Here is a 25,434-nt window from a genome sequence, read left to right on the forward strand (position 1 = left end):
ACAATTTGTTTGGCAACATATGGGCTTGCTCTTGTAAACTCCCCTCTTAATAATAAAACAACAGATGGTAGAGAAGATCTTTCCTCCCCACTCTCCAGGTCTTAATGGGATGCTGGCGGCAGGGGCAGGGCTGCGTCCCTGCCGCGTCCCCTACCACGCGGCACCTTGGCTGTGGCGAGAGCTCACAGCCAGCCCTGGTGACTGCTATTTAAAAACCTGAGCAATTTTCTGGTGTGTGCACCGAGTTGCTTTTCCCCATCTGATTGATTGAGGCTGTTTGTCAAGAGCTGCCACAGAGTCGCTAAAAAGAAAGGTACCCTGGAGAGCGGCTAAGGATCTTGATGCAAAACTTCTAATATGTTTTATTGCAACTTGTACTTCAAAAGGGCTGCTGTGACAAAAGCCTTTGTCTTCTTCTGTCCCTCGGAGTGCCTACCTGTTCCTGGGAGAGTGCTGGGGACAATTAGTCGCCAGGTAATTGAGGTCCCGTGCCTTTCACTCACACCTCCCAGCCATCCCAGTCCCCTTACCCCAGCGACACACACTGCAGAGGTGGCAAATGGGGCTCCAGTCTCCGCTTCCCTGGGAATGGGAGGGAGGGTGAACCCAGCACCCTCTTGCTCAGTGGGCTGGGGACTTCCCTTCGAGATGCCCAGCCCAAGCAAAGGACCAGGCAGATGACCACACCTCTGGGGGACTCACCCAGAGGACAACAGGTGCCACAGGGTGGTGGGGACAGAGGTTCAGTCTGCTGTCACAGGGCTCACATTGTAGCCAGGCAGCTCGTGAGCAGAGAGGAGCACGGAGAGGGCAGTAGGCAGGGTGGGGGGTAGGCACAGTCATACCTTTGCATATTCCATCAGGTCATTGCGGCCCTTGAATCGGTTGTAGAACTCCGGCATCCTCCAGGGGGCAATAACCTGGCCACAGAGCAAGGAGTCAGGACTGGGAGGCCCAATTGCTGTCTTCTATGGACCTTTGGCTGCACTGCTAGACTCTGGGAAGGGGTCCAAGGCTCCAAAGGCCACTGAGGGGTCTCGTGCTGTGTCCTTGGAGATGAGGCAGACTGTAGGAGTTGGTGGGATGGGGATCCTATCAGACAGGGGAGAGGCATAACCTGCCACACTGGTGGATGGTTATAGAGAGGTCCCAGCTCTACGGCACAATGGCACTGTGGGTCTCTGCCATCTGGGCCTCAGCCTCCGCAACTGGGACATGAGGTGGGCCTCAAGGTCCTTCCCAACATCCTTGGCCAAAGAGCTAGGACCCCTCCACTGCTGGCAACTAAGGAAGGGTCCAGGGACCTGTCATCTCCTGGTCGAGCCCTGTTCCTGGACAGTGGGGCCCGGAGACTTCTCTTCTTGCTCCCTTCCTCCTGCACCCCATAACTGCTCTGGGTAGCAAAGGGAGGGAGATGGGGCAAAGGGAGTCCAAGCCTGGAGGAAGACTAGCCTTATTCTACATGGGCCTCACTGCCCTGAGGGGGTCAGGGACGGATCCTGAGAAGGACTGCCCCATTCATGCCTGAAGCTCACCAAGCCCCTTCCTCTGCCAACCATAACTTCAGGTGGGGGAGTGTCATCTAAATGGAGAAACTTATTTGATTTATGGGCCTCAGAGTGGACCAGGGCAGTGGCTGGGGTGGGGTGATGCAGTAGAGGAGCCTGTTATTATCCTACACCCTCCCCAGCCCACGAACGGGCAGTCCCTGGACTGAGCGCCACACTAGAAATAGTCCCTGGCCCCATCTCAGCCCCTGAGCATGGCCTCCTCACACAAAGGCCCAGAAATTGGATACCCTGGCCCCCCAAGCTGCTGTGGGAACTGGGGGGAAGGGCCCTTGATGCTGCCTGCAGCAAGTCAACAAACAGCTACTGTCCAGGGCTTCCCAGTAGCCTGGTGTTTGGGGTCAAAATAGCTCATTAGAGCCATCCAGGCTCACCTCCAGGCCACTCCCTCCCCCAGCAGCTGCTGGCTGGTTAAAGGGGCAGGGAAAGACATTCACTTAAAAGAAAAAAATGTAAACCCCTTAGAGCCCCTTAGGGTGCTGGGGAGAGGGTGGGGAAATCTTCCTTAGCTTTTGCCCAAAGCAGCCTGCCATGCCTCAGAGGAGCTCCCAGGCCAGGCCTGCGTGTCCAGCATGGCAGCTGTGAGCCAGGGAGGCCACTGAGCCCATGAAATGTGGGAGTACTGACAGAGCTGTGCTGAAGTGTCAATTGTACACCAGATTCTGACACTTCAGTGCAAAAAAACGTAACACACACCATCAATAATCATTTTATACTGATTGCATGTACAATGATTTTTCAGATATATTGGATTAAATGACACATATTATTAAAATTAATGTTGCCTGTTTCTCTTTATATATACGTTTTCTTTAGAGCAGCTAGTAGGAAATGTAGGAGCTCTGGTGGCGTAGTGCCTAAGGCATTTGACTGCTAACCAGAAGGCTGGCAGTTCAAACCCACCAGCCACTCCTCAGAATGAAGATAGGGCAATCTACTTCCGTAGTGATACTGCCTCAGAAAACTAAGGAGTGGTTGCTATGAGTCAGATCTGACTCTGCTGCAGTGAGTTTGGTGTTTTTTTGGGAGGAGTAGAAAATGTAAGGAGCTCTGGTGGTGCAATGGTTAAGGCATTTGGCTGCTAAACAAAAGGTCAGTGGTTGGAACCCACCAGCCAGTCCATGGAAGAAAGATGGGGCAGTCTGCTTCTGTAAAGACTGACAGCTTTGGAAACCCAATGCAGGTTGCTATGAGTTGGACTCAATGGTGGTGAGTGAGTAGAAAATGTTACATTACACATGGGACTTACATTGGTGGCATGTGTTCTGTTTCTATCACTCAGTGCTGCTCTGGGTCAGGAGCCTTTTGGCTGTACCCCTGGAACATGGTCCGAGGCACTTGGTGAACACTGGATGGATGGGTCCATGGGTCGTTGGGTGGGTAAGTGAGAGTATGAATGGATAGATAGATGGATAGATGGGTAGATGAATGGGTGGGTAGATGGATGGGTGGGTGGGTCAGGGGGTGGGTAGAATGGATAGATGGGTGGATGGGTGGGTGGATGGATGGGTCAGTGGGTAGGTGGGTGGGTGAGTGATGAATGGATGGATGGATGGATGGATGGGTAGGTGGATGGATGGATGGGTCGGTTGGTGGGTGGGTGAGTGTATGAATGGATGGGTGGGTAGATGGATGGGTCAGTGTGTCAGGGGGTGGGTAGAATGGATAGATGGGTGGATGGATGGGTCGGTGGGTAGGTGGGTGAATGATGAATGGATGGATGGATGGATGGATGGGTGGGTGGATAGATGGGTCAGTGGGTAGGTGGGTGGGTGAGTGATGAACGGATGGATGGATGGATGGATGGGTGGGTGGGTGGATGGATGGGTCGGTGGGTAGGTGGGTGAATGATGAATGGATGGATGGATGGATGGGTGGGTGGATGGATGGGTGGGTGAGTGGACACAGGCCCAGGTCCAACGACAGGGCAGTAGGAGCAGAGGAGAGCAGTTGCCAGCTAGACAGTACCAACATGGGCTTACTCCTAGAGGGCATGCTATGGGCAAGGGCAGTTGATTCCCCAAGATCCTGGGGATAAGGGCACAAGCCAGGGAGCAGCCAGGGCACTGGCAGCCACAAGTGGGTGGGAGGGGTATGAATAACCCAGAAATCTGCCTGACCACACCGAAGAACTTTTCTGGTCTGCGCCCAGGAGGCTGGATCTGTGGAAGCCAAGGACACATCTGAAGGGCGGCAATGTTCTGCTACTGTTAGTGCCCAGGGCTACCCAGATACCTGTATAGCCATCTCCAGGAAAAGAAGGGCCAGGGGAAAGATGCTGCTCCCTGCAGCTGGCGTGAGAAAAGGCAGCCTCACTGGGAACGGTCCTCCCAGATGCTCTCAAATGCAGTCTCACCGTTGGAAAGATGGGCACTGTCCACCATGGGAGAAGACTCAGGTGCACACTGTCCCTGTCCTGTGGAACCATCTAGAACCTTACACCCTCTCTCCCACAAGGTCTCAGCCCCCAGCAGCCACCTAAGAGAAACAGCAACACCTTACCTTAATCTGGGGGGCCAGTGAGTAGCAGGTGAGCTCAAATCGGACCTGATCGTTGCCCTGAAACACAGAACAGAGGCTGTCAGGAGCCACGGAATGGGAGGGAGCTGGGTGACGAATATGCACACACACAAAAACCTAAACTTCCAGCGACCCCTCCTTGAGTTTCTGAGGTGGTATCTCTATAGAAGTAGATTGCCCAGTCTTCCTTCTAAGGACTGGCTGGTGGGTTTGAACCGACAGCCTTCTGGTTAGCAGTTAAATGCCTTAGGCACTATGCCACCAGAGCGCCCAAGTATGCACACAGGTGACCACAAATAACACACAGGGCTGCTCAGGGCAGGCACCTAGATGCTTCACCTGTGTCTCTCATTCAACCTCAACAGCCTTCTGAGGTGGGTTCTGTTATTAACCTGCTTTTCAAAGCAAAGGGGCTTTCTTGGAAAGGCTGAGTAACCAGGTGACTCTCACAGGTGAAATTAGGACTTGAACCCAGGACTTCCTGTGTATAGAGCCAAACTCTGTGTGTAGGACTGAATGCCTATGTGCCCCACGTGTGTGCTGAGCTGTGTAGGTCTCAGCTGCGATTGTTGTGTGTGTGAATGTGCACTTGTAAGCATCTGACAAGGTGGGCTTGTATGGACCCACCCACCCAAGGTGGGGGATGGTGGGGCGTGTATGTCAGCGAACACATCAGGTGGAGTGTACATGGGTAAACCCACAACAGAGCATGTGCACATGGGAGGTGTGCCCGTGGCAGAGTGTAGAGGTGTGCATGAGGTTTGAGGTGTGCATATGAGAGTGTGCAAGGGATCCGCATACACCCATTTTCCTTCCTTGGGCAGAGGTGTTTCCAGAGTATGGCGGGTGTGGCATATGCCGTGCGCACACCTTCATGGGGCACCGATGAACAGTTTCTGTTCACCATCACTGTTTCCATCCAGGGTGACAGATCATTCAGCAATTTAAAGCTAATCGCCTCCCTGCTATTTTCTGTAGCTATGTCTCTGCCCTTGGGGCAGGCTGTGGAGACTCCAGGTGTTAGAAGCTCTGAGGCGCCCAGCTCCGCCCCTTCTCCACGTAGCCCATACCCCTCCGCACCCACCTGCTAGGCACGACCAAGCCCCTGCTCCAGCCTAGAGGACAAGCGCACTTCAGGGCTTGGGCCCCATGATGCTTAATCCCTCCACATCCACACAATTGCTCCTGTTGCTCCTCTAAAGGAGCCCTGGTGATGCAGTGGTGAAAGCACTCGGCGGCTAACCAAAAGATTGGTGGTTTGAACCCACCAGCTGCTCCACAGAAGCTTCCATAAAGATTACAGCCTTGGAAAGCCTATGGGGCAGTTCTACTCTGACCTATAGGGTCCCTATGAGTCAGAATTGACTCAACAGCTGTGGGTGTTCCTTCTCTGAGCCTCAGTTTCCCCATGAACCAGCGGCTGGTTTGGGAGTATAGGTCAAATCAGCTGATGGCTGAGTCCCTTTGCATTTCAACTCCTCTCATCACAGATAGGAACTGAGGGCCAGAGAGGGAAAAGGACTGGTCCAAGGGCACACAGCTGAGCAGAGCCAGGACCTGAGCCAAGGTGTCCTGCCCCCTCTGCCCCACGCAGGTTGCCCTGCTTCTCTGAGCCTGTGGCCCTGTTATAAGATGGAGACTAAGCTCTAAATTCCACTGAGGGGTGAACATTATCTAAGACATACTCTGTAATGCACTGGCCACACTGACAACAAGGAGGAGGAAAAGGAGGATGAGGAGGGCCAAGGGGCGCCACAGGCCACCAGTCACAGTACCAGCTACAGCCAGCCCTGCTTAGAACAAAAATGGCGGCCAGCGTCCTATCTGCACCCCATCCACTCAGCTCCCAGAGGGAGACTTAAGCGCTGTGGAAATAACAGAGGGACCTTTTGCCTACTGTGAAAACTGCACAGCGCAGTGAGGCAGCGGCGGGAATAACATGTTATTTTCCAGAGTCTTGTCAGACGATGTGGAAATATCGGTTTCAGCCCCTCTCAGCAGAGCAGGGAGCTGTGTATCTGAGGCTGCTCCTCTCCAGCAGCTCCTGTCCATTCACGCCAGCCAGGCCTTTCAGTGAGCACCTACTATGTTTGACAGATGAGGAAAGTGAGGCTCAGAGAGGTCAAGTCACTTGCTCAGGGTCACACAGCCACTATCTGAACAGGATCATCCTGAGAGCCCACACTCACGCATGCAGTCAAGCTCTGTACTAACCAACTCACTGAATCTTTACAGCAGCCTCAAGAGAGCAGTTCTACTATTATTTCCATCTCAGAAATGAGGAAACTGAGGCATGGGGCAATGACACTTGCCCAAAGACCCATGGGCAGCAATTCTTGCTGCAATGGCTGCTACAAATAAAAAGCAGATTCATTTTAGATCTGTAAAGCTCATGGTCAAAAGTTGCATGTCCTGGCTATTTCCTCCCCTCAAGTCTTCTTTCCCACCCCCAACCCCCACGGCTTCATGTTTCCCCAACACAAAAGCGCCTTGTGCCTCCTCAGGCCCCACCGTGGGGACACCCATCTGTTCGAGAGTCAGAGACCCTGCAGAAACCAAACAAGCAACTCTCTTTGGTTTAAACCCTGCCTCCACTCAGAGCCAAGGGCCCCATCTAGTCAATCCTCTGCCTAGCCCCAGCACGCCCAGCACCAGGGGAAGCCTCTGGCAACGGATGTACGTGTGTGTGATGCAGTCTCACACACATGTCCACATGTTGACATTCGTGTAGATGTGTGTAAGGGCAGTGCAGCACCCACCACGATTGGAGGGACTGGGGGAGTCCCCATCTGCTCCTGGGACAGCCACACAGATGGTGCCGTTTACAAACTCCCGCTACCCTATACCTCACCGGAGCTACAGGCTCAAGTGTCTGGCCCTGGAAGAGCAGCCTCGGGGTCTGTGCATCTTTCTTCATGGGGAGGATTCACGGTCACAGTGTGGTGAGCGGCGCTCTCTGCTCCAAGTGCTGCCTGGACGGGGGGCACCTGGGAGGGAGGTGCCTCTTGCCTCCAGGCCTTTTGCCCAGGCTGTTCGTACAGCCTGTTGTTGTTGTTGTTGTTTGCCGTCGAGTCGGACCCGACTCATAGCTCCCCCTCCTTGGGTTTCCGAGGCAGTATCATTACAGAAGTAGATTGCCCCATCTTCCTTCCAAGGAGTGGCTGGTGGATTTGAACCCCCAGCCTTCTGGTTAGCAGTCAAGTGTTGTACAGCCTAGGGAGTCTTTTCTGACTCGGCTCCACTGACAAACTCATGCTCCCCCTGAATAGCTCAACCTCACTCCTCCTGACTCCCCTCCCCATAGATGAGACACTCTAATCAAGGGCTTCCACCAAGCTTGTCCTTTAAGGGCAAGTATCTGGGAGAGAGCTAGTGCTCCATCAGGGAACAGAAGAATGAAGGCAATGTCTGGACAAGGACCTAGGGACCCTGGTTCCCTCCACTGCCTGGCTCAGGATCCAGAATCCGAGGACTGGCACCCTCCCAGAAGCCACACTGAGTCTCTTCTGTGGCTGTGGGGAAGTCATTCAACTGCTTACACCCCAGCAAAGGGGAGCACTCTCGCCGTCACTGTTACTCCCAGGCGGAAAGTTTTGCAGGGCCTGCTGGGGGCTTCCCCAGGGACTGTAAAGAAGGGAAAACTGAGGCACTGGGATACACCTTGCCCACCAATCCTAAGAAAAGAGATGGCAGAACCAGGATAGAACTCAGCTCCCCATCACCTGTGACCTTCCCCCACTGGTCTTGGAGGGCCCCAAGCTGCTGTTTCCAAGTCTGACAGTCCCTCTTTTGGGGCCTGAGCATGAACTATAGGGACTTCCTCAGCCCCAAGGAACCACAGAATGCTTCACAGAGGGTGTTCTTGTCAGAACCAAAGACCTGCAGGACCAGACTGGGGAAGAGTGGTCGCTGGGTGGCAACCACCATTGCAACCTCTTCCTCCCCCATCCTCCCCTGCCTTTGGAGACATCAGCTCCGGAAGGCCTCAAATTTGAGCCTCTGGTGCCCTCTTGTGGCTGCCTGGAGGTACAGCACACACAACTGTTGATAGCTACTCCCAGCTGTACATGGGTGGAGTCCAGGGGGTGGAGCCACCCACATACTAATCCACTGGCTCTACCAGTCTTGAATGCTGCCTATCTTCAGCCCTGAGTAACTTTTAACAGGCCTGGCCTCAGCTTGAATGCCTCCTAGAATACGGAGCTCAGTGTTCTGCTTAGTCCATCATGGACAGATGAACAGGCTTGGACGCTTTTTCATTCTATGTTACCATTTGCCTCCCGGTGCTTCTGCCTGCCAGAGCTCCAAGAACAAGTGATCATTGTACATCATGGTCCAATGAGAGCAGTTCCTACGTGAGCATTTCACTATGTGCCAGGCCTGTGTTGAGCACTTCACTGGAATTATCTTACTCATTACTCTGATGACCCATGAGTTAGATTCTATTTTATTCCCATTTTACAGGCAAGAAAATGGAGCCTCATGAAGGTGAAGTCCCTTGCCCAATTCCAGGCAGCATGAAAGTGGTGGAGGCAGTATTCGAACCCATGAACATCTAGGGACCAACTCCTTCACTTCTGGACTCTGGTGTATCCTCTTCTGCCGATACCCTGAAGTGGGAGGTAGCACTCTCATGCCCTGACCAGCCAGATCTGTCAACATCTCCTCATCTGGTTTCCCATGATCCTACTCAAAATGTGCTCACAACTGGCATGTTGATGAAAAATAGGGCTATGGTTCATGAGAAATGCTTCCTAGTTCTTTCTTCCACAGGATCTGATTGCAGTTCAGAACAATTCCTAAGTGTCCTGCTGGGGGAGTCCCCAGTCATCCCCATCTGGCCTGGAACCCTTCCTCGATCCTAGTCAGTTGCTGCAGGATGAGATCAAACCCCTCATTTTGGCTGCAACCCAGTCCTGACCCCCTCTGCCTCTCCCACAGCCACTGCTCAGTGACTACCTGCTACTCTTACTCTTTTCTGGACTTTAACAATGGCCAATCTGAGCATCTGACTCAATTCTGGAGGCAACACCTAAAACTGATCTAAGATTATTTGTTGTCCTCATTTTCTTTGTCCTTTGCAGGTCCCTCTGCCCTGGGCAAAGTGGCCTACTCCCTCTGCCCGCCCTCCCCTACACCATAGCTTCTTGGCCTCACCTTTCCTGTGGCACCATGAGACACATACTTGGCTCCCTCTCGCTGGGCGATTTCCACCTGTTTGCGGGCGATGCATGGCCTGGCAAGAGAGGTGCCCAGGAGGTAGCGGTCCTCGTAGAGCGCACTGGACTGGACAGCAGGCCAGATGAATTCCTCCACAAACTCCTTGCTGACATCCTCGATGAACACCTATGGGGAGAGGAGCCCATGGGAGGGAGCTTCAGTAAGGACTGGGACCCAATCAGAATAGAGAGCCCCAGGGGCCTCCAATAGTCTGCCTCTAGGCAGATTCAGCTAATCTGCTAGTTCATCATGGCAAAGTATACCTATGCTTCTCCTTCTGCATCTGCAGTAGACATCACTAATCAATCCCAGCATACCATACCGATACTTTCCCTCCTACAGTCATGGCAGACATTACTAATCTTGACCCACCATCCAGCTGAAACTGATTGTGATCCCTCAATCCCTCCAAACACAGGATTCTGGGCATGAGCTGAAACTTAGTTGCTGTCTAAGATCTAAAGCAGTGATTCTCAGCTGGGGACGATTCTGTCCTCCAGCAGACATTTGTCAATGTCTGAGATATTTTCGGTTGTCACAACTGGCAGAGTTGGGGGATGACTTGGCACCTAGTGTATAAAGAATAAGGATGCTGTTAAACATCCTACAATGCATAGGATAGCTGGCCACCTTGCAATATTATTAGCAAGGTTGAGAAACCCTGATTCTATAGACCTCCTTAGAGGTAACTAAGACCCTTTCAGGAAGAATCTGAATTAAAAATTTTCTGTAATGATACTGTTATTTGCCTTTTCACTGTGTTGACATTTTGCACTGATGATGAAAAAGCATTGATGGGTAAAACGTCTGGCTTAGCATGAATCTAGGCAGAAGCATCCAACTGTATTCACAGCCATGGCATTCTTGTCTTCATTGTCTATGTCTGGTGTGTTAATGAAAAATAGGGCCACAGTCTGTGAGAAATGCTTACCAGGAATGCTTATGTGAACAAACTGTCCTCATAGCCACTGCATTCTTGTCTGCATTGTCTGTGTCTGGTATGTCAATGAAAAATAGGGCTAAGGTCTATGAAAAATGCTTACATTATGAATGGCCTTGATGAAGCAATAAAAACGATGACTTTTACTAAATCTCAACCCTTGAGTTTGAAATGTGAAGTACACACATGTCACTCTGCTGCACACCAAAATAGGAAGGAAGAGCAGTGTGCCATGTTTGAGTTACAAGCTGAACTAGCCATTTTTTGCATGGTACCTGGTTCTCACTTGAAAGAACAACTCATAAACAAAAGATGGTTATTCAGACTTGGGCTTTGGCAGACATTTCACAAAAATTAATAAAGTGAGCCTGTCATCTCAAGAAAAACTGAGAGTATTGGTTGCTAATGGTAAAATTCAAGCTTTCAAGCAAAATTAGATTAGAAAGTTTGCATCCACCTCAGTGAGTTTGACGGCTTCCCAATATTTCTGATGTAAGTAGTGGTGACATTAATGAATGTGATATTTTAATTTTGTATAGTGAAATGTGTCAGTACATAGAAGAGCTGCATAATTCAGTGAAACAATGTTTTCCAAAAGATCAATGTGTGACGTTATACAGTCATGCTCAAGAAAAGGATTCTTTCAAAGTGCAAGATGGACCAGTGGATTTTAATGCAACAGAGTACAAAAAGCCAATGACACAGTGTTGGATTCTACGATACAGTAATCTTTACACACTACCACCCATTGAATTTTGGTGCAATATCAAAGACGGTTCCCAATTCTCTGAAAAACGCTATTAAAATACTCCTCTTTCCCAATGATACATCTCTGAGGCCAGGTTTTCTTCATAAACTTCAACCAAAACCATCCAGGACAGGTTGAATGCTGAAATGGCTACAAGAATCCAATTATCAAATCCAGTTATCTTCTCTTAAGCCAGTCATTAAGAGAGACTTGAAAAAATGTAAACCATGCCATTCTTGATGACATTTTTTGCTTTGGAAAATAATTATTTTTAATAAGTAAATATATAATTTATATTGTTCTTTTTAAATGAATTCATATTTTTACACTGTCAGCTTTTATTTCCAGTGGTATAAATATTAACAGATGCAATCCACAAAAGCTCTTGGGGTTCTTATTAATGTCTGAGTCTAATGGGGTCACAAGAGCCCTGGTGGTACAACAGTCAAGCACTTGGTTGCTAATCAAAAGGCTGGAGGTTCAAACACACTCATAGCTCCGTGGGAGAAAGATGTGGTGATCTGCCCCATAAAGATTACAGCCCAGGAAACCTGTCAGTTCCACTCTGCCCCATGGGGTCACTATGAATTGACATCAACTTGATGGCACCTAACAACAATGGGGTCACGGGACTCTCTGTATTTTTTAAATTGAGGTGAAATTCACATAACATAATATAAAACCAAATGCACTGCCGTCGAGTCGGCTCCAACTCATAGCGACCCCTCCTTGGGTTTCTGAGGTGGTATCACTACAGAAGTAGACTGCCTGACCTTCCTTCCGAGGAATGGCTGGTGGGTTTGAACAGCCAGCCTTCTGGTTAGCAATCAAATGCCTTAGGCACTACACCACCAGAGCTCCTTAACATAATATAACATTAGCCATTTGAAAGCAAACAACTCAGCTACATTTAACACATTCACAATGTTGTACAACCACCACCTCTGTCTAATTCCAAAACATTTCATCACTCCAAAAAGAAACCTCATACCCATTCAGCAGTTGTACCTCATTTTGTCCTTCCCCCATTTTAGTACTGTTTTCTCAAAATTCCTGTGAACCTATAATTATTTCAAAACACCAACAAGAGAAGGATAAACAGATGGATGGGTGGGTGGAGAGAGGGATAGCATGGACAAATGGAGGGCTGGATACAGGGATAGAGAGAGAAAAGGGAGATAGGCAGGTGGGTGGATGGATGGATGATGGGATAGAGGGGTGGCTGGAGAGATAAAAGGAAGGTGGGCAGGTAGATGCATGAGTGGTGGATGGATGAATGGAGAGAAGATGGCTGCATGAGGAGCTGGGATGAGTGGGTGGCTGGGTACCTGAGGGAGGCAGGAAGATGACCTTCACACATCTGAGAGCAGAAAGAAGCAACCTCACACTCTTGAAGCAAGAAGACAAATCAGAAGGAATTTGAGGGCAAGGAGTTCTGGATCAGGAATACCTATGGCTGCCTCTACCATGTCACAACCTCACTTTGAACCCCAAATCCCACTTGGTACCTTTTTGGCCCCAAGCTTCAGTGCCTTCTTCCTGGCTTCCTCAAAGTCTTCCTTCTGGCCGATGTTGGCCTGAGGAGTGGAAACACAGAGACTCAATCAGCCAGGGGGCAGAAAGGAGAGCATGAGTAGAGCCCCCCTCCCACCCCCCAGCCCCGTGTGAGCCCTGGGCAAGCACTGGCCACTCACGACAGCCCTCAGATGGAGAGCGTTTCCATCTGATGGGCCTGAGGTCATGGTAAGGAGAAAGGGCACAAACCAGGGCCTGAGAGGTTGAGCTACTTCCAGGAGCTGACAATAGTTGGAGTTACCCAAGTGTACTGGGAAGCGGTTTCTATGGGGCCAAGGACTGGTTAATCCTTGCCCTGTGCACACAGACTTACGGAATGCAATGTTTTGTTGGGATTGCCTAGGGAGGGCAAAGATTTCCCTTGAATCCAACCTTCATACAGCCAGTGCCAAGGTTGGCTTGTCAGGAACTGCCTGGCTCTTAGCTTACATACTTCCCCAGTCAAAAGCAGAGACCTGACCCTTCTGAGGGGTCCAGTGGGACAGGAGCCAGAGAAGCTTGTGCTCCCAGCACTGTCCCTGCAGCTGGGGCCCTGACCTCTGCTTCCACCACCCCTGTCTAGACACTGACATATTTTCTGCCAGCTGGACTCTGGCCTGTGGCCCAGACCCTGGCCTAAAACCTTGCTCCCTGCATCCTGCTCACCAGATTCCAGGATCTTCCCAAAGCCCAGTTGCAGGTGTTTGTCTGAGGTCACTCAGCTTTTAAATCTACCTACTGGTGGTCTAGGGGCTATTTCCAATTGCCCCACTGTGCTGCCAATGGCAATATGAGCATGCCCTGGGCTCTCTGCTCCCTTCAAAGCTGTGGCTCCACTCAGCAGGTGAATGAACAAGCAGCATCCCTCTCCCCACCCGAATGTCAAGGGGGTTGGCTGCAGTTAGACCGGCACGATGGCTTCAATGGCAAACAAACTGCCCATGGCGACAGGTGACCTTCTGTCTGTCCAGATCCCCATCCCCACTTCCTCTGGGGACAGAATGTTCTCTCCTGCAGAGACCCCTTTCCACAAGATTGGAGTGGAACAGATCACATCTCTTTCTCACTGACCAATCAGAGCCTCCCATATCACAACCGTGGTGACTGACACTTGGTGGGCAGTGACTTAGATAAGTCAATGAGAATGCCCCTGGGCCCTGTTACCAGAGCCACTGGGGAAGCCTGCTCTTTGTGGGAATGCTGAGCTATAAGGATGTAAGGGTGGGCCTGTTGGCAGCCATCTTGCCTGCCATGTAGTAAGGCTAAGAACAAAGCCAGGCAGAGATGGAGATGGAACCTGGATAAGAACCTGGATCCAGCCTGGCCTTAAAGCCAGATGCACCTGGACTTCTGAGTTGCATGAGCTAAGAGCTGCTCCTCCCCACTACCTGTTAAGCAGATTTGAGTTGGATCTCTAGAACTTGCAGCCAAGAGTCTTGAATAGTGTAGCCAAATGGAGAATGATTCAGAGGCTGTGTCTAAGTTCATCAGAAGTAGAGCTCATTTGATTAGTGATGTCTGCTATGGACCCTGGATAGCGGAGTGGCATCATACATGGTCTATTACCTATGATCTATGTCAACCAGGAGCAACCATAACCAGTTTAGACCAGCTCCAGATGCTTCCATCTAAAATTATAAATCTTATTTCACCAAGACTTTGCAAACCCACATTCTCTTCAGACTTCCTTGTAGTAAAGCCGAGAACCTTGCACCTATTACAAATGAAGAAAAGGACACGTGGTCCAATCGCAAACTTGCCCTTGCTTCAAAAGGACTCACCTATGCTTAAATACAACTTTCCAGAATTTGTCCCTTGTTTTCCCAATTAACTTTCTCAAAGCTTCCATAAAATTTCTCAAATTGAAGTCCTTGGTGTCTCCTCTTGAGAGCCAAGCTTTCTTGCTGCAGCACTTGGGTTTATTTTCAAATAAAATATTTGTTAAAATTGTTTATAACTCAACTCTAAAATCTGTCATTTAATAACGATGACCTATTTACCATTCCAACACTAGGTCATCTCCAAGGACTCCTCCAGCTCAGCCAGTGTAGGACTTGGTAATCTGAATGACTGGGGGGCTGGCGGGGGACACTAAACAAAGGAATACCGTGTGCCTTCCCCATGGGCCTCAGGCCCAAGCTCATTGTTCCTCTCCAGGCAGGCTGAGCCGTCAACACTGCCAAGGCCACACCTTGTGTCTCCTTCTGGTCACCTGTATGAGAGCTCGCCTCCTCCCTGCTCTAGGGGGCATCCCAGACCTGGAGGACATTAAGGATGTCCATTTGACAGATGAGGACAGTGAGGCAGTGCGATGAGGAGAGCTGGGCTTGGACAAGTGCCAGTGAGCAGACAGGCAGATGGCCCGGCTAAGGACTGGCCAAGCAGCAGGATAAACAGATGATAGGACAGACACAGAGGGCACCTCCTCACCAGGTAGGCAATGACGTCATAGCCTTGTTCCTTCAGCCACACGAGGATGCAGGAAGTGTCCAGGCCACCACTGTAGGCCAGAACCACTGAGCCTTTGCTGGACATCTTGTCTGAAGTGAGTCAAAGAGGAAAGTGAGTGACCAGGGCCAGTCAGTCTTTGCCGGCTTGGCTCTGCAAATAGCTCCCCCAGCTGGTCCCTCAGCACCCCCCCCTGCCTTGGGTGGCCTTATCCCCTGGACAAGCTGTCACTGGTGGGTTGGGAACAGGATGTTCACCCATACTCAGGGCCAGCTGGAGAGCTGTTCTTCATCCAGCCACACTCCTTCCACCCTGGGGGACCCTGACCCTGCACACACATAGCCCGTTCCACGCTGGGACCAGGAACGCTAACAGCAGAGTTTGGGGTTGGGAGGGGAGAGGTACTTCTTTGAGCCAATCCCCTACCTGTGCGAAAAGGCATCTGAACTGAGCTGTTGGGCCAAGGCCAGGAGGAGGGAAGGATGTACAGCAGTTGGGAGACTTGGAAGGGGACCTGGCCTTGAACCTCTAGCAGCAGATATGTTTCCAGTCATAACTGTTCCTTGCTAAGCAGACAGTGCCAGGCCCTGAACCTCACTATGACCCCACAGATTAGGTGCTGTCATCCCTATCGCAGAGGTTAACACTGAGCCTTAAGGTCAGAGTGCATGTGTGTGTCCAGCTCCAGAACCTGGGCTCTTACCCAGCACGCAGTGCTGCTCCCACTTGCACCTCTCCCACCAGGTACCTTATTGGGATTGTAGGCATTGTGGCTCTTTTCAAATGCAAGAATCTCTGAGAAAACCCAAAACCCACTGCCATCTAGTGGATTCCGACTCGCAGCAACCCTGTGGGACAGCATAGAACTGCTCCAATGGGTTTCCAAGCCTGTATGTAAATCTTTACAGAAGCAGACTGCATCCTCTTTCTCCCATGGAGCAGCTGGTGGGTTTGAAGTGCCAACCTTTTAGTTAGCAGCCGAATGCCTTAACCACTGAGCTACCCAGAGCTCTGGAACACAGTGGACCCCAAGTACCTCAGTGAATTAAATTCTATAAATGCTCAGTGGGGAGGGGCTCAGAGACCAGTTCTTCCAATGTGTAGGTAGAGGAACTGAGTCCCAGAGAGTGACTCTCTCTAAGCTGGGGACCTTTCCCAGGAGACCTGGATGAGCTCTGCAGCAGGCACAGATGCCCATTTCCCACCTGCTCCCACCCCTCAGCTACACTCAGGTTTCCCCCGTGCCCATGGCCTCCTGTTTCCTTGACCTTGCAGCCAGTGTTCCTGCTGTCCAGCAGGCTCTCTCTGTTTCCCCCAGCACATCTCCACAGGGCACTGAGGGTAGGTATTGTGCCCACTTTGCTGAAGAGGAAACCGAGGGTCAGAGAGGCAAGGTCATCTGCCCAAGGTCATATAGTCAACAGTTCGGAAGGCCACATTTGAATCCAGGCTATCTGGTCCCTGCTCCATGGACACTTGGCTCACTGTCCCCCATTTAGAGGGAGCAGGTTTGTGTCTGGGTGGGAGCATTTCCACTGGACCAAGTTGGAATCAGCTTGGGCTCCTTATTAAATACCAACGGGAAAGGCTGTGGACATTTCTCCACAGATGGACGGGAGCCCAGAAGGGTCACCTGCCATTGTCACTGTACTGATGCAGGTTCCCGCATATTGAGGACTTCCCACATGCCTGGAGTTTTGGAGAGGTGAAGGGGCTGTCGTAGGCCACCCAGCCATGTAGGACCTGGAGCCTGGCCACATGGACAGACCATGCAGTCTCTAATACATCTTACAAGCCCACCTGCTGGCCAGCCTTCCTCTGACAGGCCCATGCTGCCCTTTGGACTGGAGGGGGAAACACCTAGAACTGGTGAGGCTGGGGTGGGGGTGGGGGATTCTGACTGATCCCCACAACTCTCCCCTGCACTGACCATTTGCCTGCCTACCAGGCCCTGTCCCAGCCAGCTGGACCAGATTGCCCAGGACCCAGGCTGCTGGCGACTCAGCAGACCCTGACTCAGCAGACGGTGCCCGTGGCAACCATAGCCAGGCAACTGGTCACCAAGGACGGAAGGAGAGAGGGAGATGGAAGCAGGAAAAACTTAGGGTGCTAAGTACCTGGAATTGGTGACGTGGGTTCTCTGCTTCTGGAATCTGTCTTCACAGCTCAGTGAACCACTCTGCAAAGGCAAAAGCTGCTCAGCTGCCTGGCATGACAGCCAGGTGGTGCCAGAGGCCTTGAACCTGGCCTCCCCTGCTGCCTGAACGCCTCTGCCCAGCCTCATTGAATAAGGAGGTCCAGGAGCCTGAGAGCCTCTGCCCAGCCTCCTGCCTCAGGAAGCTCTCGTGTTCTCACCCCTGTACGCCCATGTGTGACGGCAGTGTGGCTAGGGGTGGGGCGTATCCTATATATATAAAACAGCTCTATAGAAATATAATTGACATACAATAAACTGTCTCTATTTCAAGAGTACAATTTAGTAAATTTCACCTTGTGTACACACCCGTGAAATCACCACAATCAAGACAATGAATATCATATGCTAACCCCTCCAATGTGTGTATTATCCCCATTTTAGAGACAAGGAAACAGGCTCAGTTTCAGGAATTTGCACAAGGCCTGGCTTAGCTTGTAAGTGACAGAGTTCCACTCTCCATAAACACTGCTGGTAGGTACAAAAGTTCTCTCTCTCTGGAAAGGCTTAAGGAAGGGAGGTGCTGGGTCATGGTGTGGTCTGGGGAGTCTTAGGTGGTCCAGGCACTGACCATGGACTGGGATGGGCTTGAGAAATGGAGAGATGATGCCCCAAGATTTATTCAACTCTCAAAGACACCCCTGCTTCTGGCACCCTCCAACGGCACCTGGAGTCAAGAGGACAGTGACGGTGGGAAAGGCAGCTCCCTGGAGGCAGACAGATCACCTTTGCCTGCTCCTGATCCACCTCAGTGGTCCCACCACACCTGGCATGTGGCAGACACTCAGAATGACCCTGCTGGTTCTACTCTCTGGAGGCCAGTTTCTCTCTGTTAAAAGAGGGGCCAGAGTCCCTACAGTCTGGAAGTCTATGCATGCTTTCGCCCAGAAATAACAGCTCCTCCTGTGTACCAGGCTGTGTGCACACATGGTACATGCTGGATCGGAGTGGTGTGCAAGAATGGCCTTGGGTGTGTATACCTGAGAGTGTATGTGCATATGCATGTGTGGGAGTGTGCCACTGTGTATGTGTGTGTATATGTAGTGTCTTTGGACCTGTGTGTGAACACACAGAGGTTAGCTGGACAGGTGGGCTGGACAAATGATGCAATCTGACATTCATGTTGACTTCTGCCCTCCTGGCACCCGGCTAACCCTCTTCTCCCTCTGCCACAGAGGTCCCTGGGCTGTGTGATGAAGCCGAGGCTCTGACTTGGGGAGGGAGAGATTGGGAACCACAGCTACAATCCATGAGTGAAGCACAGTGGTGGAGTCACCAGACCTGGGTACAAGTTGCTTAAGCTCTAAACTTGGCTGTTCATCGGCAAAATGGGGGTGAGAACAGCCTGTCCCCCCCCCCCAGGTGATGGTGGGGATTCAGCGAGATGCTGGTGTGTGTGCTGTGTGTGTGTGGGAGAAGCCCAGAGCTGGGCACCAAGCATGTGCCCACTAAGCTCTCCTTACCACTGCCATGGGCTGACCTTGAGCAAGTCCCTTGCTGTCTGGGCCTCCGTTTCATCATCTGCAGGATCTAAAAGCCCTTCTAGTTCTGAGATCCTAGGACACTGGGCTTCTTTCCTGGGGAAGGCACTTGGAGATCCTGGTTGAATTCAGCCTGCCCTCCTCAAGGAAGAGCTCAGGGCAGGTTTTCCCATTGCCAAGAACATCTGTGCCTTCCAGATCCCAGTGCCAGCCCAGACATCCCTCACTAGGACAGGAACATCTGGAACAAGGGAAGAAGGTGGCCTTATGCTAGATGTCTGTCAGTGGGGCTTTGGTTAACAAAGCAGGAGACATTCTCCATGGCCCCAGCCAGAGCCATCCCACCAGCTTCCAGTGAACATGCTAGGCCAGCCTGGGCACTCATTCAACACTAAGTGGTCTGGTTATCTAGTGCTGCTCTGACAAGAATGTACCACAAATGGGATGGCCTTAACAAACTCCTGTTTATTCTCTTACAGTTTGGAGGCTTTAAGTCTAGAGCCTGGTACTTTGAACTTGGACTTAAGTGTGCCATAGGCTAGAGACCATTCCCCAAAGCTTCTGCTTATATACAGGAAGCAGACCACATTCCCTAAGGCAGCTACTCAGCGGCTTGTGGTAGAGCCCATCATGGAGTTGATTGCCAGTCTCATCATGGGGAATAACTACCACCAGCTGCCCAGCCACTCAACCAGGCCCAGCCAAGTTGACACACAAACATAACCACCACACTAAGGAAAACCTGTACAACTCCAACACTTCAGAGCTGGGATTATAAGAGCAGACGCTGGGCTCAGTTCCCCATGCATGTCAACTCAAGATAAAAAAAAAAAAAAAAAAAAACTCACTGCCATTAAGTCGATTCCAACTCATAGAGACCCCCTTTGAGTTTCTGAGGTGGTAAATCTTTAAGGAAGTAGATTGCCCAGTCTTCCTTCCAAGGAGTGACTCGTGGGTTTGAACCACCAGCTTTCTGGTAAGCAGTCAAATGGCTTAGGTACAATGCCACCAGAGCTCCCTATTCCCTCCTGTTCACATATAAGGAAACTGATGCTCAGAAGGGTTAAGCAACTTGTTCTAAGTCACAAGGCTAGTGAATGGCAGTGCTAGGATTCAAACACAGGTTGACACCAGACCCTGTGCTCTTTACTACACTCTCCACAGTCTTCTTTTAAGAGACCCCAGATCTTCTCCCCTTCACTTTATACATCTTCCACAGAATAAAATGTCCAGGGAATCATCACTGGTCTTCTCTTTCTCTTTTGTCCTGCATACTGTAGCTTAGGACTATAGCCTTGTCTCTAAGGGATTCCTCCAGAACCCTTCCCTAACACTCTAATTCTGCTGAGCTGGGTTCATTATACTTTTAAAAAACCATGGCTGCACTTGGACATATGAATGCTCCTCTACTTACCAAAAACCCACTGCCATTGAGTCACTTCCAACTGACAGCGACCCTTTAGCAAATACAACTGCCTCACAGGGTGTCCAAGGCTGTAATTCTCTACAGAAGCAGATGGCCGCATCGTTCTCCCACAGAGCAGATGCTGGGTTCAAACTACCGACCTTTTAGTTACCAGAGTACCTTCCCCCACTTAGGGTCTCCTCAATCTAGGATTTCAACTTTCATCACTTATGTCTGATAGAGGTAGGCTGCAATTCCACACTTTGACCAGAAGGTGCCACTGTCCTCCTTCTACTGGATTCAGCCGCGCTCTGGTAGCATAGTGGCTAAAGCACTTGACTGCTAACCAGAAGGCTGGCAGTTCAAACCCACCAGCCACTCCTCGGAAGGAAGGTTGGGCAATCCTACTTCCGTAGTGAAGAAACCCAAGGAGGGGTCGCTATGAGTCGGGGCCGACTTGACGGCACATAACAACAACATGGTGGAAGACAAAGAGAGGAGGGATTTTTTTTTCCCCCTCAATTGACAGATGATGAAGCTCAGGTCAAGAAAGTCACCCAAGCAAGCTACAAATTGAGCTGGCTGATGCTCTCAGCTGCAGGATTCCTGGGGCCTGAGAATCACACTGGGAACACCAAACTCATGGACCCTGACACTCCAGCAGCCTTCCTCCATGCAGGGTTGGGGTCATTTGGGAGTCTGCTTTGGCTTAGAAAGGTTTAATCTCCGGAACTCATAGAAATGCCGTGAGAAAAAAAGCAAACCCAACCCACTGCCATCAAGTTGATTCTGACTCATAGCAATGACCCCCATAGGGTTTCTGAGGCGGTAAATCTTTATGGAAGATTGCCCAGTCTTTCTTCCGTGGAGTGGCTGGTGGGTTTGAACCACCTCCCCAGACCTGAGGAGAGATGCTCAAAGCCTCTTGTGAGAGCATTTGGTCATGTTGGAAATAACCTACTCATCCATCCATTTACCCTAGTCATAATGTTGACATGTCTAGGGAAGGCTGCCTCACAGGAGAGAGACAGCCAGGGCCTGGAAGATACATTTTCCCCAAAGTGTTGCAGCAGAAACAAGGACCCTGGACCCTCAATTCCAGTGAGGTTACCTCTGTCACATGGGTGCTCATAGGCAAGCCACTCACGTCAGGGGCTGCAGGCTCAGTGCTCAGATGGAGGGATTAGGCTGTCCCGGCTTGCCTCTCAGGACCGTGGGGCATGGGAATGTGTGCCGCAGCCGTGTCTGGGTCTGGCCACCCTCCACCATAAAATGGGCATAAATACTATGGACGTTGGCCATGGGGCAGGACAAAATGGCTACCCTGGGAACCACTGACTTCCCAAGGTTGGTGCAGGGGCATTCCTGCCCACACCAGGCAGGCAACTGACAGGGACAAACGTGACTGCTTGCGGGTGTCAGACGATGTGAGAACAGGAGCCTACTCCCTCGTGCCACTCCCCGTCTGGCCCCTGTTCTAGTGCTCCGTGGGCAAGATGCACCCACTCGCCCAGTCAGTCCACTCACACTCAGCAGAGGCAGAATAGCTCCTCAGCATCACACACAGGGGCTCCCCAGGCCTGGCTGGGGTGGGTGGGAAAGGGGCACTAAGGGAAGGGAGTGAATGGGATTCATCCCGGTTCAACCCTCTGCTAAGAATTTCTAACACTCACCTGGGGGATCTTGTTAAAATGTAGATTCTGATTCAGCACATCTGGGGTAGAAAAGGCACATTCTCAGAAGGAGGTCGAACTGGAATGAACCGGTTCAGTGCCCTGGTTTGGAGTGTGGACTCCTCCAGTTCCCACCCATCTCAGAGTTCTGACCCCCTTGTGGCTGTATCTGCATCTACTGTCTCCCCCCATCAGAACCTAACTCTTGAGGACAGGGACCCTGTTTCATTTCCTGCAGAGTCCCCTGCCTACCACGCCCTCCTACCCTTGTTAATGAGTTAAATGGGCAGGGTTACAGAGCTCTCCCACAGCCTCTTATTATCTGCAAGTCTCCTGAGCCCTGAGCCTGTGTCAGCTCAGGCAGATGGAGAAACCAAGCCTTGGGAAGCTGAGGGGCTGCCCCACGGCCTCACAGAACGGCACCTGCCTTTGGGGCTTGGGTCTGTTGGACTCCAGAATCCTCCCCTCCTGTTACTCGGCTGTGGACTGGGAGGGGAAGGAATCAAAGCCCAGGGCTCTCCGGACCTACCCCCGGGGAAAGGACAGGTCTATTCCTGCCCGGAGATCAGCAGCCAGACATGGCTACTCCCAAGGAGACGGCCCCACTCCACAGAAAGGAACACTGAGGTAGCCTCGTCAGGAACAGCTCTGGCAGGATGGGAAAGGTTTCCTCCATTTCACATTGACCCTCTCTCCCTGGAGGGCGCAGCCGCTGACAGGGGCCAACGGCAACAGCAATCTAGACCGCGGACATTTCCTGTGGACCCACCCCTCCCACAGTCCCCAGCCAGTGCCAGGCGAAAACTAGGCGCCGCCGCCCAAGGCCAGGCCACCAGCCCCACCTGGACACCGCGCAAATCCCTTTCTGGTGGCTAAACCTCGCGTCTGCCGCCCCCTGCAGGGGTCAATGGGGAAGGCAGCGAGGGTCAAGGCGCCAGTCTGCAAGGAGTAAACAGAGGCTCAAGGGAAAGTCATACGCCCATGCCCCAGAGGAGAGGAGCTGAGGTGGGGCTAGAACTCTGGTTTCACGCAGAGGGGAAAAAAGACGTAGAGTCAGAGACAGTGGGTCAGAGCCGGCGAGAGGGTTGGAAGCTCCCACAGTCTCTAGACTAGCCAAGGTCTCCATTTAGGGGGTTCATGGCACAGAGGAAGCTGGATCAGGGAAGGAAAACCCAGAAAGAACCGGGATGGCCTGACTTACTCTTCAGACTCGGAACTCGTGCCCGCCCTATCCCTGGGGTCAGGGGAGCCCAGGAATTCGGCCCCAGGCGTTTGAGCAATAAAATCCTGGACATCTGCCTTTTTCCCTCCAGCCTTGGTCCGAGCCCAGGCGCACAGCGACTCGGGGTGGGTCGGCCAGGGCCGCGCCAGGGGAGGGGACCCTAGGCTAGGGAGTGGGGAGGGGACCCCTAGCCCCTCTAGGCCCAGCGGCTCCTTACCCGCGCTCAGACGTTGGTGGCAGGCGGCCGAGCAGGGTCGGCAGCAACGCGCATCCCAGGTTATAAGCACTGGGCCAGGGGCAGGGCCGGGGACCCGGGACACGTGGGCGGGAAGCGCACGGCGGGCCCCGCCCACGGGCCCGGCCCCCTCCCGGAGCCGCTCAGCGCCCTCAGACACCTGCCAGTGGGCGGGGCCCCGTCCCTCCCTCCCACCTCGGCTTTCCCTCCTCCACCCCGTAAGCCCCCAGACCCCACCTCGGGCCCCTGGCAGTGGTCGCAGGGACGCTCGCCAGCCCACCCTCCCGAGGGCGCACGGGCGGGGGTGACGCGGTATGGGTCTCCCAGCCCTGGCCGGAAGGCAGGCGGCGCCTCTGAGAGCGATCGGGGCTGGAAACCGAGCAAACAGGGTAGTCGTAGCCGCCTGGCCCTTGAGGAGCCTTCAACGCGTTTGGAGGTGGGAGTGGGAATAAAAGTTCATTTGGTGCGGAGTCGGGGTGGGGGGCTTTGGGTTTTTAGGTGCTGTTGGTCGATTTTAGACTCATGGCGACCCCATGTGGCAGAGAAGAACTGCCCCATAGGGCTTTCTAGGCTGTAATCTTTCTGGGAGTAGACGGCCAGGTGTTTCTCTCCTGGAGCGTTCCAACCACCAGCCTTTTCAGGTAGCAGCCGGGCCTTAATTATTGCACCCCCAGGGCTCCTAGGAGGCGTGGTACCACTTTTATCCTGTGCCCAGCGTCCTGGGACATTACGCAGACCCTTAAGCCCCTTCCTTCACCAACACTAGCCCCCTGCACAAAGGAGAAGACCTAGGCTTTGCTGGCACTATAACTCTGGGATTTCATCCCTCAGTACAGGGTTGCTTCCTGGCTGCTCCCAAGGGCACCCAGTAACTGATAAATAAATGACTGGCCGGACTGGACAGCAGAGAAGGCCGAGGTTCACAGAGGCAAAGCCTCTTGATTGCAGAAAGAAGCTAGGAGTTGTGAACCCAGCCTGGCCTTCAGAAGGTTCCCTGCACCCGAAGTTTCCCAACCTGGTTTACAGGCCCCAGGGCACCAATCACTGCAACCACAAACCCAATAAAACCTCAGGTCCCGGGACCCTGTCCAAAGCTACTGCTCCACAGCTGAGACTGACCCCGGGAGGGCAGCTTTCTGAACATGGGGGAGGTGGGGCGGCAGGCCCAAGCCTGCACTGCTGGGTTGCCATTCAGCCATCTTGGAAAATGTGGGGGTGTCAAGGATGTGGTGGCACTCTTCTGGCCCCTTCCTGCAATGAACCTCCAGCAGAAAGCTGAAGGCTGCTTTCTTAGTCACTGGGCCTCTTGGTCCAGCCGTCACCCTGACGCCAGCACTCTGATTCACCATCTGACTCTGCCAGCCAGTCTTCCATCCCACCCCGTTACACTGGCAGTCTAGTCACTCACCCAGGCTCTCAGTAGCTGGAGGTCCTTCCAGAGGGAAACGACATCAAACCAGTTTACAAAGCCATATCTTCAAGTCTCTTGTGTGCTCCTTAGTCTCTGGCACCCAAGTTGGTGTCTGTAGCCTGTGATGGCAATGCCCCCAGATGAGCTGTGTGGGCTTGGTGCTGGGAGGCAGTTTGACAGCAGCGCCTTAGTCCACTCACTGGGCTAGCACTGGGCTTCACAGATCCTCTGGACCTTCCACACTAGCAGGAAGCAAATCAGGAACAGCCACCAAACAACACGAACAGCAGCTGGGTGACCTTGGGCAGGTCACTTCCCACTCCAGTCTCAGTTTCCTCATCTGTAGAGCCACCCCAAGGGAAGGTAGGTTTACATTAAGTCTTCCCTCAGTCTTCATCACAACCTATGACTTTGACTCTCTCCTCATTTCTTCCTTTAGGATGTCATTGACCTTTGAGAAAGTTGGAGAGGGGATGAGTGGATAGGGACCATCTCATTGGAGTTATTACAGGAGTGCAAAGGGAAACTGAGGCAATAAGGCCTGATGTTTCCTCAAGCTCCCCAAAGTCAGTGGTGGCCCCAGAGAGAAGCCCCATGACCCAGACTTAAGAAAGAGGGCAGAGTGAGGGGTGAGCCCCTGCCTCAAGTGGTCAGGCTGGGGATAGGGTAAAAGGCGAGGTCATTTGGGTAGACCTTGGCCATAACCAGAGCACTCGTGTTTATCACCAGGTGCCCTTTTATGCTTCTCACATTCATTTAATCTTCATGACTACCCTATGTGAAGTTGTTGTTGTTGTTAGGTGCCATTGAATCAG

General features: G+C 52.1%; 1 protein-coding gene across 1 annotated transcript in view; it reads right to left on the reverse strand.

Moving 5' to 3' along the window:
- The window catches only part of ASS1 (argininosuccinate synthase 1), a 60,690-nt gene extending 37,446 nt beyond the window's left edge, over positions 1-23,244 (reverse strand). The window contains exons 1-7 of the mRNA XM_042781460.1: positions 23,203-23,244; positions 22,239-22,266; positions 14,981-15,090; positions 12,505-12,573; positions 9,246-9,434; positions 4,071-4,127; positions 846-920 (exon numbers count right to left, since the gene is read on the reverse strand). Of these exons, the coding sequence (XP_042637394.1) occupies positions 846-920; positions 4,071-4,127; positions 9,246-9,434; positions 12,505-12,573; positions 14,981-15,090; positions 22,239-22,266; positions 23,203-23,244 (570 nt within the window). The remainder of the gene's footprint in view (positions 1-845; positions 921-4,070; positions 4,128-9,245; positions 9,435-12,504; positions 12,574-14,980; positions 15,091-22,238; positions 22,267-23,202) is intronic.
- Between the last annotated feature and the right edge of the window lie 2,190 nt (positions 23,245-25,434).

Source organism: Orycteropus afer, unplaced genomic scaffold (genome assembly GCF_000298275.1).
Source record: "Orycteropus afer afer isolate SDZICR_OR568_19922 unplaced genomic scaffold, OryAfe1.0 scaffold00123, whole genome shotgun sequence".
Taxonomy (NCBI): Eukaryota; Metazoa; Chordata; class Mammalia; order Tubulidentata; family Orycteropodidae; genus Orycteropus; species Orycteropus afer.